Raw genomic sequence first — 15,671 nt, forward strand, 5'->3', positions numbered from 1 at the left:
GTTTAGGATGAACACAACATTTATTTCTTTATGTATGTATATTTGAAAGTTTGGAAATATATCAAGGAATATTTTGAATTTTCAGCGATATACGAAACGGAAAACGTGCATAGAATGTTCGTCACGTAAAATGAACACAACGTGTTGATACCCGAAGCGGTATTCCACTTGTTGTTTTTATGGGAGCAGTTTAAAATGGAATTTGAAAAAATTAACCTAATCATGACTGCAAAGTTATGCTTCCTTCACCCGCAACTGCAATAACAGCCGGAAGTACATCATATTTTTAGAGAATCTAGTACTGCAATGTTCATGGCGTTAATGTCGTTAAGGAGAAGACTTGAATTAATGCGTTTGACAGATAGTTGACATTTAATTCGTGATTGAAGGGGCCGGCAGCAGGCTAGGATTTTTATTGCGAGATGTCTGTGAAACTACGTAAAATTATTGCTAAGCAGGTAAATTCCGATGAGTTATACTAAATGAAGTGCAATAGTTGATGGTAGCAAAGATTTCATTCAATTGTTTTCAGCTGTCAATGCTGCAAAGCTCTAATTTCATTCATGAAGAAGTCGACTCTTAGTGACATTTGGTTTTGGTGGAAATATTTACTCTACTTTAAATGAACATTTGAAATTGCCTTAGTCTATATAAACAAGGACGCTGTTAAGAATCTCGTAAGACTATTGTAATAGTCTAGCATTTACCATATTTTTAAGACAAATCATCATAGAGTATGTTGTGCATTTACGTAGGCATCATGTTTTTCAAATCCGGGAATTCATGGTTTTCTCGGTACTGGCTTAAAGGGTTCGCAATCTATAAATTCTTCCTGCTGTCGCTGCAATGCTGTTTCGCTTGCAACAATTGGAGTGATGTTTGCGTGCTTCTTGTTATCATCAAGATATTGCCTAACACAATCCTAGGGAGTATCAAGAAATACTCGATTGATGGAGAGAAAACAGGCTGACTTCCGTTCTGCGTATTCCTGTACCGATTACACTAACGCCCTGCGGATCCATTGTAGAGCAAAGTGCTGAGTTTAGTATCCCATTTCACTTACTCCTCGTTGATTTGAACAGCATGAGCAGGAAGCGCGTCTAGGATGTTTTACGCAGAAGGAGGATTAGAGAGAAACTAGCAGTTATTAAAAGAGTGATATATTTTTGCATGAAGGATCACGTTTCGCTTCCAATAATAATAATAATCGTTGGCGCAACAATCCATATTGGATCAGGGCCTTGAAGTGTGTTAGAGCACTTCATTTAAGACCGTAATGGTACACTACAGCACACTGTAGGAGGCTTCCATTGTGTCCCTAAAATATATCTAACTAAAAAGTTGACTGACGGTTTCATCCAGGGCAGAGGCAACTCATCAGACGCTGCCTCACCTGAAATTCGTTATATGTTCAGACCTAAACTAGGCCAAAGTGATTTTTTGTTGAGGAGGAGGAGGAGGTTTCTCAACAAAAATTTAGGTCTCAACACACGACGGATTTCACTTCAATATAATTCGCACTCATGTCGTGTTTGCGATTATATATAAATGGAGCGATTACCACCTGTCGCCACTTTCGGTCATGCTGCTCCTAAGGCAGAGGTGAGGCAGTGTCTGATGAGTTGCCTCTGCACTAGACGAAACCGTCAGTCAACTTTTTCAATAAACTTGGGTGTTTAACCCAAAAAAGAGGAGTCCGTGGACCACAAGATAAGAGGTAATTTGCTTCGCAAGTGGTCCGGTCCGTCATCAAGTGGATGTGGAGTCAGGACTCCCTACATCCTGTTCATTGTCCGTCTATCTTCTTTTCAATGGGGAATGGAAAGCTGCCGTTTATGCGAAACCTTTGCCCAATGTAGTATCACCATTACCACATGCTCCTGCCATTCTCCCAGTGAAATTGCCACATGGTGTTAAGATGAAGACACTTAACTCATCCAACGCAAACGGACCTCGTCAGACACTGCCGTGGAAGCAGCGTGACTGAAAGTGTTTATACTTGATATTCGCTTTAACTTTTTATATTACGTTGTTGCGCATGGCCGATTTGGCAATCAAGTGAAGTTAGTTGCGATTTTGCTGTATCAAACCACCAATTGGGGCTGTTGGTGTCGGATAATGAAGTATAAAGACTCCTACATTTAATTAAGGAGTCATTTCAGTATTGACCATCGTTACTAGTGAATAAAAAGGAATAACATTGAAAGGATAACAGTGAATAAAAAGGAAAAAAGGATGGAAAAGAACCAAGAACGTATAGTTTTTCTGTATGAGTTCAAACTCGGTCATAAAGCAGCGGAGGCGACCTGGAACATTAACAGCGCATTTGGAGCTGATACGGTAAGCGAATGAAAATCCGGTCAGGCGATGTCAACCTTCAAAGTGTGCCAGGACCATCGATTAACAACGACGAGCTGCATTCGCTAGTCCAATCCGACACACGTCAGTCTGTGAGAGACTTTGCAGAGAAACTGGGCGTACACTATTCGACAGTTTCTCGGCACTTGCATTTGCATCATTTTTTGGCGGAAAAACAATTTAGGAAAGAAGAGGCCATCGAAATTGCCTTCGACGAGTTTATCAACCTCCAAAAATTGGATTTCTACGAAGCTGGCATACATGTTCTTGTATCTCGCTGGGAGAAGTGTTTTGAATCGACTGGCACCTATTTTGATTCATTAAATAAATTTTAGTAAGCTTTAGAGTCGTTTCAAATTTTAGTACCAAATCGGCCATTTCAAACCCGCCGTGGCTACGAATCATATTCAACGTAAAACCGCCATAATTGAAGCCTAAGCTAGGCCAAATTGTTGTTTGGGAAATGAAGAATCCTAAGTCAGTATCTCTTTGATATGTCGTGGAGGAAACCGATAGTCGTTTTTGTCTTCTTTGAATAGATGGCAAGGCTCAAAAGAGGGGGAAAACTGTGGAAAAGGCATCTTGACACCGATATTATTTCTTCTTTTTATCGGTGAAATACTTCATGCTGCCTTCTCGGAAAGGCTTGGAGGAGTTCATTGGACAATGCCATCTTTCCTCAAACATCTCCAGTACGCTGATGAATTTTTTTGCTCTCTCATCGGGTCAAAATGGCTCTGGATTTGGAAACTTGAGTTGGACTGAAGATGAACACCAACAAAATCAAGGTTCTCAGTTTGACGGGTCAGCGCACTCTTCCTATCTGTAATAATTGCCAGAGCATCGAAAGCGTCAATGAATTTGTATAATTAGAAAGCTTGGTTTGTGGCGACGGTGGCAACGAACTGGATGTTGCCCGAAGCATTAACGCTAGATTCGCTTTTACTGCCCTTTCTAAAATTTGCAGCTTTTGCTTCGCGAAAAAACACTTGGAAGTTTTGATACGACACATTACTCCAGGAGGGAATCTGCTCAGATCTTCATAGTTAAGCTTAATGGTACATAAAACATCCTTGCGAAGAGTACGGGGGTTTAAATGAATTCAATGCATTAAGACCTGAAGCTTTTTTTTCAAGGTATATTCTCTACACGGAAGCTGCAGACTGTTGATATATGAAACAAAGATCAATTTACCTTTTTCCAATATTGTAATCCTCGTGCAAGTGGACCCAAAACAATCGCTGTCGCCGCATCGCTTCTGTTAACTTCGGCTTTTTAGCTGACTTCCTGCATTTCAGCCCGTTTTAATGCAAACCCCTACGTAATGTATGATGGTATATCCCATGTCATCTAAAATACTCTGAGAGGTTGCCATCTGAGCCCCTAGAGCCGTTTGCAAAATTAATCGGTCTTCCCGTTGAGTAGTCTTCCGTTTTCCTTGCAATTTTCTCGACTACTCTGAAAATCTCTGCTTTATCACGAACAATTGCGATTTCAGCCACTGATGTTTTAGAAATACTGACCCCCTCCAAAAAAGACACAACTTGAATCTTCTTTTCTAGCTTTATCTCCGTACTTTTCTACTGTTAATTTATCATTATTATAAAACAGAACTGTAAATGCAAAATAAAATCAATATTTTTACTTACGTGTATCGTTAAACAGACTATAAACCTAACAAATAACTATTCTAGACTTAACTTCCCCGATTTTGCCGAGAAAAGCCACATACAGCATCAACAACACCACGCCGCACTGCTGGTAACAGTTTCATTATTCACTGAAGCACTCTTCTCCACCGTCCAGCTGAGGTTTCCGCAAAGGTTTGGGACGAATTCCAAAGTGCATGGATAGAATTCTCAGAAATGGATCCTTTGCATAAACCAGGTATTCCCAGGCTCTATGCATCTCCAGCAGCTCCGATAATTTTATCTCAAATCAATGATGAGAATGAATCCCGGCTGTGTACTGATATGTCGCTGCGCAACTACAATCACTTGTGTATTGTGGTGCAGTTGCGGCTATCAGGTGCAGGTCTGGAGCGTCGGCGGGACTTACTAGGGCGGGACATTGCTAGACTGAACTATGCCATTCCCAGTGAGACACACGTAGTTAAAATTCTAGACACACTAAAAAAGAAATTTTCTGTCGTATGCAATTGGTTACGACGGTATGGCGAAAGTCACTCAAGACGTGTCCAGAATGCAACATACGCGAGGAACCAGCGGAGCTTTTCCAGATCTCTCAACAAATCCCAACAGAGTGTCCAGACAGCAGTTTCCGGTAATGGAAGTGAAAGAATACTGGGGTGGACTTAGGGATTATCCGCCCAGCATGCACCACCGAAGGCACTCACCATGCCAATACTCCTGGCATGAATTTTGCGGATGTTAACGAAGAGGAAGTTCGACGAGCCATAAACAGCTCGAAGAACTGGAGAGGCCCAGATCTGGATCGGGTACAGAACTTCTGGTGCAAAAAGTTCACCAGTATACATGATTGGTTGGCACATAGCATAAATCAGGTCATTAGTCGGCCGGAGGAATTTCCATTCTTCCTTACTGCGGAGATTACCTACCTTATCCCTAAGAAGGACACGATGCAGCACACCGTAGACACAAGACCGATTACTTGCTTACCAACCCTCTACAAATTCATAACGTCCATTATTAGTGGAGTGGTTGCCGAGTTGGGTCAAGGGGTTGCAAAGAGCAACTCATTATCGACTCGGTGGGTATGTTTGAGGTGGGGGAGAGGCAAAGCCTCTGAGCACTCAGACTCGACTCGGTGATTGTAGAACAAACAACTAGAAGCCAAAGAAACCTCTTTAGTTGCTATATCGATTATGCCAAGGCTTCCGATAGTGTACCGCAAACCTGGCTAATCGATGTCCTACATCTGTATCGCATTGATCCGAAATTAATAAAATTTTTGGCGACAGTCATGAAAGGGTGGCATACCCCCTTGTCAGTGCGTGCGTCTGAGGGTGCTAATACCTCCTAGCCCATCCATATACGGAGGGGCATCTTCCAGGGGAATTCGTTGAGTCCCCTTTGGTTTTGTATGGGCCCCTTTCATGGCTATTGAATGGTGCTAGAGGATATGGCTTTGCAATAAAGTATGGCCTGCGTGCTAAGTGCGAACTGACACACTTAGATGACATCAAGCTGTATGCTAATACTGACGGCCACCTTAGCTGTCTGTTGCGAATAATAGATATCTTCATGCCGGACATAGCATTGGTGATTTCCACATCGAAGCTATGACCGAGACAGAGTTCTACAAATACCTATGATTACTGCAAGGAACCCATGCTCAAATTGGTGATCTGAAGGATGTTCTGCTGTTCGAATTTCTGCGATGTGTAAAGTTGGTATTGAAATCGCAACTCTCGGGGAAGAACAAAATAAGCGCATTGAATATATTCGCTATCCCTTCACTGACTTATGCGTTCGAAATATCCAGTGGCGGATACGTACAACTATGTCCGAATTCCGAATGCATCATCCAAACTCTGCCGTGGAGCGGATTAACCTGCCTCGTGACATCAGAGGTAGGGGTGTGGTTGATGTGGCGGCACAACGTCATCGCCAAGTCGTCGAGCTTATTTTTAAAGCAAAGAACAGGCGAGTTCCTTCCATGCGGCTGTCTGTAAGGCAGATTGTGGACTGACTCCACTTAACTTGAAGAATCGATCTCTCAATTCTCTGAGTGGGGTGAAGCCGGACCAAGAGCGGATCGATAAATGAAAGTCGAAGGCAATGAACAGTAAACACGTGAATGGTCTTTGGCAGCCATTTGTCGAACTAATGGCTGTGTGCTGGAGAGCTCTTTGCTGAGGCGGAGGGATTTATGTGTGCCATTGAGAACGGCGTGGTGGCCACCCCAGCTTATAAAAAGCTCATCATGAAAGAGCGGGTGGAGAACGAGCAGTGCAGAATATGTGGTTCGGCGTTAGAGACGTTGGGTCATCTTATTTCTGGCACTGATATAGCACCACCGGGCTTAATGTTGTATATGAGGTGATTCATCAAAACCAATAATTAAGCGGCAAAACCGTAGCCATCTTCGTCCCTCTTTTACTTTTTGAATCTTGGGTGGTAAACTCAAAAAGAGGAGTCCGTGGACAATAAAAAGTGGGAGCAAGTTGCTCTCCATTTGGTCCAGTCCGGCATCAAGTTGATGCGAACTTAGGACTCCCAAATTAAAAAAAAAAGCCTTCAAAATTGTTTTTCAACTGCCTAATAATCCTGGCTTATAACAAACCTACAACTGTTAAGTTGTAGAATTTTGACATTGAGTAAAAAAAACATTAATTGAACGACATTTTCCAACTTTATAAATATTTTTGATAGTTTCCTTCCACAGATAACAGATGTGATCCGCCCTGAATCCTCCGCGTCTGTAAATCAACTTACGAACGCCTTCGAATTACGGAGAAATAATCAAGACCCAGAACTACATTTGCCCGTATCTAAAGCCCGTCATATTTTGTCACCTGATACAAATTCAATATTAAAAGAGGTTCTTCACATAAAATTTGACGAACAATTGGTTAAAGGGGTAACAACAAACGAAAAAACTCCTTCGACGCAGAGAATCGTATTTACATTGCGAAACGAACCATTTATTCGCGAAGCTCTAACAAAAAGCGATAGTTGTACCCCAAGTCCATCTCAGCAGAAACGATATGTCGTTGAATATAGCTCGCCGAATATTGCAAAGCCTTTTCACGTTGGACACCTGCGATCTACAATAATTGGAAATTTTATAGCAAATCTTTACAAGTATCTTGGGCACAATGTTCATCGAATGAACTACTTAGGTGATTGGGGCACACAGTTTGGTCTTCTAAATGTTGGTATAGATCTGATGCAATTAAGCGACGAGGATATCCAGAAAAATCCCATCCAAAATCTTTACAACGCCTACGTCGAAGCTAACAAACGATCACAAGCAGATCCTTCGATTTCAGAACGGGCTCGAAAATTTTTCCATGACCTCGAGAACGATTTGTCACCGGAAGATCGAAAGCGTTGGGAAAAATATCGCGCTTATACTATCGACGAACTTCGAAATGTATACCAAAGACTTGGAGTAAATTTTGATGAATACGCTTGGGAATCACAATACAGTCAGAAAGACATCCAGCGTGTACTTCAACAATTAGACGAGAGGAGTCTTCTCCTTAGTGAAAAGGATGGAAGAAAAGTGGTTCAAGTAGGAGATCGACGCGTACCTGTTATAAAAAGTGATGGATCTACATTGTATTTAGCGAGGGATATTGCGGCGATCTCGGATAGATACGAAAGGCTTAAATTTGATAAGATTATCTACGTTGTCGATAATGCGCAAACGGATCATTTCGTTGCGCTATTTCACACCGCAGGGAAAGCGATGCCGGACCTTGATGGCAGAATGCAACACATAAAATTCGGTCGGATAAAAGGAATGAGTACTAGACAAGGAACGGTCGTGTTTTTGAAGGATGTTTTGGACGAAGCCAGGGAAATGATGAAATTGAGGCAAATTCAATCACCTAGTGAGTATTTGATGAACTTTTTTCGGAATGTAGTGATTGATATGTTGAATATTATCTTTATCCCGTTTGAAAGGAAGAACTTTGACTTATGCGTCCCTTAGTGTAATAAAGTATTGATAGTTGCATGTAAATTGAATTCGAAATTTAATTGGTCCCCCTTAGTCAGATAATTCCGAGATACAATTGAAGTTTGTCTGCAATTCTTTGCGTCTTTTTTAAGATTACTATATTATTTCAGCTACAAAGGTAGACATGAACATATCTGATAATCAGGTATCTGACGTATTGGGAATTTCGGCTGTGATTATTAATGACCTGAAGCAGCGGCGACAACGAGATTATGAATTTGATTGGGACCGAGCGCTACAAGCAAGTGGTGATACAGGCATCAAATTGCAATACACCCACTGTCGGTTATGGAGCCTTTTCGACAATATCCCCTTACAGCCAGCGTCAGAGGTGGAACCTAATCTTCTAACGGAGGCCGAAGCTGCTGCCCTAATTGTAGAAATTGCTCGGTTTCATGAGATTCTAATCCGATCCGAAGAACAATTAGAAGCGTGTGTTCTTGTGAATTATCTGTTTCATTTAAGGTAAGTGGGATTATATCAATTTCTAGAGCAGTTATGAAAATGTTATTTATTTCTTTTCAGTAACGCGATCAGTCGCGCTTTAAAGCGTCTCAACATCAAGAATGAAAGTTCAATTCAATTACAAAGACAGCGTTTACTGCTATTCTCATGTGCTCAAAGTGTTTTACATGATGGTATGAAAATACTAGGACTTAAGCCTTTAGATAAAATGTAGTGATGACCATTTAGTTTTGTAATATAGTAAATCAATAGAAACACGTTTATTGTTTTCATTTCTATCTTTATTTCAAAGTTAAAACTAACTTCTCTTACACTTTAACGTTTCTTCCATGTGAATTTACGACGGGCTCCCTCTTGTCCAGGCTTCTTCCTCTCACGCAATCTCGGGTCGCGAGTTAGTAGGCCAGCTAAAATAAAAATATTAACAAATAAACAAATGGAATTTCTTCAATATGTCAATGATTGATGGGATGAACTAGTCCTGATTTGGAATTTAGGCGCTTTCAACATGCATATGTTTCCTATTGACTGCTTTGTAGAGTAGCGAACATCGAAAAGCTCCTTAATTTATAGTGTTATCTTTTTTCGTCAATTCCATATTTCCTGAGACCGCGTTACAGTTTTGCTATCAAACACGCCTAATCAGGAAGCTGATGTCCGTTCCCCTCGGCCACCGATTAATTTAGGATTAAAAATGGATAAAACTATGGCGTCGAAAGTAAAAAATAAGATGGATAAATTTGTCCTGTATTCAGGTATAGATGCAATATTAAGGAAGATAGAACGCTGTTTTCACATATGCCAACGATCACTGTTGTCTGATAGGCTTCCTTTTAGACACTTCATTTGAAATACTCATTCACAGGGCCGTAGAAGAGAAAATTCGATTCCGGAGTGAAAATGATGTGCAAAAATGGGGCCCAGAGTGAAAATTATACGGATCTGGGGAGAAAATTGTGTGAACCTCTTTGTTATCTATTTTTTTCATTGAAATTTTTATTTCGGGCAGCAGGGGATAACCTCGTTTCAACCCCCTCGCGTCAACATCGGGAATGCATTAGATGCTACAAACAGGACGGCACGCTCGGAAGCTCTCTATCAACCCCGACTATTCTCCAATCCAAAATCGCTTGTACCGCCGTTCTCTATTGTTGCGAGTAATGGCACCATCTCGTAGTAATCGAAGCGAAAATGGTACGCTTGATTTTCAGCATTAAATCCTATCACCATGTTCGAGACGAGGACATCCGCGATCAATATGACGTTACACTCATCGTGGAGAATTAGCGGAAGATGGTATAGTCATGTAATCCACGCGTATGAGAAATTACTACAGATCGGATTGGACGTCCAATACAGATAGAAGGCGAATCAAATGCTGACTCAAATAGCAATGGCTTTAAAACAGCCATTAGGTGTCAAGAACCTCTCGACTTTACCTGGACCAAGCTAACGATCCAGAAAAGAGGCAAATCAGATCTAGACCATTATCCAAGCTGTGATAGTGAGTTCCGCTTTGCGTTATAGTTCGATGGGTATAAGATGCCATTTCGAGAAGTCCGATTGGCACTGTTGCGCGTCGTTTTAATGCCTCAAATTTCTATTGCTATCTTATCCTAAATTGCTAGGGGAAAAGCGAGAGGAGCGCTCAGATCTTCAGAGCCTGAAGTGTTTACGAAGGATATCAGCTCCCCAACTTACAACCAGAGATTTGTTCGAAGTCCCCAAAAATTGTTTACTGGGCAATCGCAAAGATGTGCCTGAACATCCCCCTCCATGGTAGAGTGGAAGACTGACTACGTATTGCTATGACACAGCATTTTTCACTGACAGATTAAAGATGGTCTGTGGAGTCGATGCGGAAGCTTTTCTTGAATGCACATAGTGTATCCGAGTCGTATGGTCTCCCCGGTTTCGCCAATGTATTCTAAGGGGAAATACTGGCAATACTTGAAGCCTGTCGACGGCTGGGGCATGATACCAAGCATAATATGACCATTCTAACCGAGAGCCAAGCAGCCATTAAGGCATTGTACCCAGTGGCGACATTCTCCAGGCTGGTGGGCCAGTGCAGCAATGTATGAGCGAAACGCTCGTGGTCACAATCCTCTGGGTTTCCGGTCATAGCAACATAAAGCAAATGAGCAGGCTGACGGACTGGTCAGATGAGGCTCTGTTCTTGGCAGTCTTTCGGCGGGTATAGTCTTTGTCCCGCTGATGACTGCCAAGGGAGGAATCTACTTGCACTACCTAGCAGCCGCGCACCTCAGATGGCGAAAGCTCACCACCTGGGCCAAGTCAAGGAAGATTTAGCCCACTTATAACAAGCCCGTTCGCGAGAGTTCTTGTGCCAGGCGCGCAAATGTATACAACGATACGGTGGTCTGCACGGGGCACTGGTCTATAGGAGACCTCCAAATTCGGCGTGCCCTACAATTCGCAAAAAGAAGGAGAAATCCTCAGGCACTTGCTTTGCGAGGACGGGAGAGCTGCTTTCCTTCGTGAATGCTAGCCGGCTAGATTCTGCCTCCTTGCTTTCATAACAACAGTCATTGTCTCAGGATTTCGTGGTACTAAAACGGCACACCGCAGCGCTAATTGCGCTCCTCGCGGCCATTGATACCTATCTACCATAGTTCTTGAAAGGCTGGAACTCTGGAGTGATAGTGGTCATTACCTCCCAGGTACCAATTCTTAAATAGCTGCATAAAAGGAACATTGATGCGAACAGCTTCAATTTAATCTATTGAGATGATCACATTTCTATATTTTAGACAAAGCAGCACAGGTAAATTGCACTTCGGTGCAGCGGGGTGAGCAATCGATTTTTACTACACTGGAAAAAACGCAGACGGCTGGGGAATGCAATGTTATATTATATCAGAGCCTCTAAAAATTTGAATTCTTTATTAATTAATTCTAATTAACTCATTACTAATTACAACATAATAGAGTTCATAGAGTAGATTTTCAAAACAGTTGGTTATTCTGATTAAGATCTTGTGTTCGAGTTTTCGTCAAATATTGATGAACTGAGATGGTTAAAATAAAAGGGCATAATCCCCGTGCTATTTTGTGTGTGCGTGTCTGCTGTGGTGCTAACGAAAATAGCAGCAGCTTTCTCTGCATCCCCTACAACTACTGCCTGTCCACCATTAGCGAGTTGCAGTCGAACGCGGTGGAGAAACTCCGTCCGAAGGAGGAATTACCAAAAACTATAATTGCTACTCTCAAGGTACGTTTCCCCGGACCAGTCAACATTACACGGGAAAACCGGATCATATCAATAATTTCTAGTTAAATTAATTAATTTAATTTCGATTTGTTAAAAAATAAAAACGAAAACGTCGCAAGAAACAGCATGAAGCTCTTTTTCTTGGGTTTCCAATCCTCGTTCCACTTGTAATTTAAACGCTTTGTTTAATTTAATTTTATTATTAATTTTTTGTATTTTACGTTTTTAACTTAATTTAAAATTCCTAATCTGGATTGCATTGAGAGGCGTCATCTCTCTCCTCCGACTTGCTTTACGTTCGAACTCCAAATGACACTGAAAAATTCCACTGTCAAAAATTGTTTTTCGATCTCATAGCCACTACCACAGTTAGATACTAGACAGCTACCACACTCCCCCGTACTCCTCAAGGGGGGTAATCAGTGTGAGTACACACGATTTCAAATTGTTTTGCCCTTGAGCATGAGCGAGATGTAACAGAAATCCGATTAGCTGTGTTTGACATACCGCCCGGACTTTCCAATGTATTGGTGAGATTGCCAAGTTTTTGCTTATGTATAAGTGAATACGTGAAACAACTTTTTGCTATATGGGTGAGCACGCCGTAGTACCAGAATAGCAAAAGCTCACCGATCTCTCTCTTACCAATACGATTTGACGAAGATTATGCCTTTTCCTTGTTTAGCATCTCTGATGTGTACAGATAAGCTTCTGCAAGTACATTCGCAAGTGGGGTCATTTTAGTGTGGGTACTGCCTATAGTAGATCTACCGTGGCCGCTACGATTCACACTTGCGCGCGTCCGACGCACTAGTTGCTCGTTCCGCCACACAGTTGCTTCGGCACCCGCAAAATCAAATGTCCACAGTCGAAATCGAGGCAAGGCCCACAATAACTGCCGTGGCAGTACAGGTACCACCGTTTTGGCAAAAGAACTATTATAAATAGCATGGTTCCGTCAACTCGAACCACAATTTATTTTAGCCGGAATCACATTGGACACTACACGGTTGAGCCATGAGCTCGTTGGGGTAGATGAGGAGACTATTGAGCTTGCCTCCGACGTGTTGGAGGCTTACCCCTACAAGGAGCCAGCTAAGCGAGCGAAAGGACTAAGCTACGTCGCTTGCTGACAGAGTTAACGTTTGGTGACCGTGCATCGAGCCAATTGCTGTGCGAGATGATGGAATTGTGTGGTGGCAAATTCGGCACCAAACTGATACAATCAGTCCCGCCGCCGGTAAAATCCATGAAGTATACAGACGAGGTGTCGCGGGACACATCAAACCAGGTGGTCCAGCTGCAGCAGACGGTGGCAGCGCTGACAGCCATCATTTTCGAATTCGTGGAAAGTGTTTCGCGTTTAGGAAGTACGACCATTTGGAAATAGGCCGTCAGGACCTTCGACAAATGCCGGCGCATGCTAACACCATCGAAGGTTTGCCGAAAGGCTATAAAATGTACCAGCCCCTGCACCTTTTCCTAAAAAACTAGACTTGGCAGGGACTCTGGCGACGGCAGCATCAGGTCGACTAGCAATTTATGACCCATTTGAGCCGGTGCCATTATCTATAGACACAGGCGGTGAAGTCTTGATTCACTCTGCATTCCGGAATCATCGACACTAACACGACAGACTTTAAAATTTACGACAGCAAATTCTTCGTTGATTCACACGTATGGCTACAGGCAATTAGATATGAATGTGGGACTTCGACGAACGTTTTCTTGGCGCTTCATTATAGTGGATATCAGCGCTCCCACCTTAGGCGTAGACTTCCTGTGTCACTATAAATTCCTAAAGGATCTGCAAAATAGATCCTTGATTTACCACACAACTTCCTTTAAGTCATAAGGAAGAATCTCAACCTGGACGACCAACACTTTCCATGATTTTTGAAGATGTTGCCGATTTACGTGCTCGCACATTTCTTCAAATCGAGCGTAGTCTCTGTGAGCCAGTTAAGCATTATATTCAATGGATTTCTTAAGCAGGGTCTCTAAACCCAATGGCAAAAGAAAAATGTGTGCGGATTACAGACGTCTAAATGCCCTGACGATTCCAGACCGATGCCCCATTTCATTCAACCACGATTTTTTGCACTTTATCGCAGACTCCTGTATTTTCTCGATCTTTGACTTAGTTAAGGCATACTACTAAATCCCTGCAGCTCCCGAAGACACTTTGAAAACGGCAATATGAACACCTTTCTGAATCAGAGCCCACTAGGATGACTTTTGGACTGTACAATGTAGCGCAAACCTTTCATTTCTTATGTTTGGATAATGTTCTGATTGCAACTTCCTCTGAGTCTGAACATTTAGAGCACCTCGAGTGCATTTTCTCATGTCACCTTGGGGCCGGTTTAATACTCAACGTTGAGAAATACAAACTCTCACAATCGCAGGTGAAATTCCTCAGCCACTTGATAACACCTGAAGGCATCCGACCGGACCCAGTGAAAGTGCAAACAATTTCGAGCTTCCCACTTTGGAAAACACTTAAGGATCTGAGAAGGTTCTTGGGGATGTCAAACTTCTATTGTCGTTTCTTGTCGAAGGCTGACCACCGTCAGTCGATCCTTAACGCTTATCTGTCATGGTTCTCAGGGGCTGTCCAAATGTTTGAGACCAGCGAGCAACAGATGGTGGAAGTTACACTTTTGGCATTCTTTCAGCAAGATGCATTTGCTGCCCTTCATTAAAAGGTAGCCGTTGGGCTTCTTTTCTAAACAACTGAACCGCGCTCAACGGAACTATAGCGGTACTACTCAGGGTACTTGATCGCTGTGGCGTAGAAGGAAATAAAATCTCGGACTCTTTTACAAAAGAGGGTTCAATTTTTCCCATGTAAGGATCGGAATCAGCAATTGGGGTGTCATTAGTAGCAGCTAAGAACAAGTGGAAGAGATTAAATGCCGTTAGACACTTTTCCTGCCAGAGCCAAACAAACATACTACGAAGTTTATTCTGCAAGACGATATATGTCCATCCAGTAATAAGGAAGTGGAATTAACGAAACTATATCCAGTATCCGCGAAATTCCAAAATTGATCATAAACACCTGGAGGTAATGATCGATGTCAAGGTGAGCTGATCCCTAATATTGGGAGCAGGGGTCCAGAGATCCATTTTACTATAACTATAACGTTGAGACTGTGCAGTGCTTATAGGATGAAATCAGGCGAGACCGTGTGTGCCATCGCAGAAATAACCACCTTGGATCTTCTAAAAAATGAGGCGCTCTGTCTCTACAAAAGAAGGGAGGCGAATTCGTCCGAAGGGGTAGTGGACTCCCTAAAAGCCAATAGGAAGGAACCGTGCAAGAGATGTTAACAAACGCTAGATAATCCGCTGGCATTGAAAAATGAGTCGAGCGAAGACACGTTAAACTCACTGGATTCATTTTGCCACAAGTAGTGGTTGTAAGAAGTATTTGTATCATTTCGAATTGGACGAGTCTCCCATTGTCTTGAATGGACCGCTACACAGGAAAACCATACTGTTTTTTATGGTCCGAAATTCATGGATGAAGGAAGGAGTTGAACGACACCCTCAGTTCAATTATCGAAGTTGATTTGAAGTGCGGCAAACGCAACAAAAGCTGCGCCGGACGCGTAATCCAAACATACTGATGTAGACCAGCACCCTTGCCGACAAATAATACATACTTCACAAGGGTTCCATGGATATATGGTCGGAAGAGTACTGGCGGTTTGAGTAGGTGGAAATCCCAGATATTTCTGCAATTTACCGCAGCAGCACCCTTTTAAAATTTTCACCTCCATACATAAAAAAGCCTAAATGTAGTATAACGCGTTGACCACACTCATGTACCATCGCTGACGGTTCTTCACAATGTAGTTCGACTCTCTGCACGATTCTCCGAGAATTAATAGGTGGTGTTTACCTTCAATCCAAGTTTATTTAGTTAAGGTCTACG

General features: G+C 42.4%; 2 protein-coding genes across 2 annotated transcripts in view; one reads left to right on the forward strand and one right to left on the reverse strand.

Moving 5' to 3' along the window:
• Nucleotides 1-386: 386 nt before the first annotated feature.
• Nucleotides 387-8,750, forward strand: LOC119658851 (probable arginine--tRNA ligase, mitochondrial). The gene is made up of 4 exons (XM_038066603.1): nt 387-458; nt 6,727-7,900; nt 8,139-8,493; nt 8,554-8,750. Exons 1-4 carry the CDS (start codon nt 423-425, stop codon nt 8,705-8,707), a joined length of 1,719 nt encoding a protein of 572 aa, XP_037922531.1. The 5' UTR covers nt 387-422; the 3' UTR covers nt 8,708-8,750.
• Nucleotides 8,751-8,756: 6 nt separating this feature from the next.
• LOC119658852 (28S ribosomal protein S9, mitochondrial) overlaps nt 8,757-15,671 on the reverse strand; it is a 162,219-nt gene continuing 155,304 nt past the window's right edge. The window contains exon 8 of the mRNA XM_038066604.1: nt 8,757-8,900. Within this exon, the coding sequence (XP_037922532.1) occupies nt 8,809-8,900 (92 nt within the window). The 3' untranslated portion in view covers nt 8,757-8,808. The remainder of the gene's footprint in view (nt 8,901-15,671) is intronic.

Source organism: Hermetia illucens, chromosome 6, assembly GCF_905115235.1.
Source record: "Hermetia illucens chromosome 6, iHerIll2.2.curated.20191125, whole genome shotgun sequence".
In the NCBI taxonomy this organism is placed as follows: domain Eukaryota; kingdom Metazoa; phylum Arthropoda; class Insecta; order Diptera; family Stratiomyidae; genus Hermetia; species Hermetia illucens.

Excerpts from the sequence above, each read along its gene's own strand:
- LOC119658851 (XM_038066603.1), top strand. The coding sequence starts at position 423 with ATGTCTGTGAAACTACGTAAAATTATTGCTAAGCAG. Across the intron at positions 459-6,726 it reads GTAAAATTATTGCTAAGCAG|ATAACAGATGTGATCCGCCC; the intron begins GTAAATTCCGAT and ends TTCCTTCCACAG. Across the intron at positions 7,901-8,138 it reads GAGGCAAATTCAATCACCTA|CTACAAAGGTAGACATGAAC; the intron begins GTGAGTATTTGA and ends ATATTATTTCAG.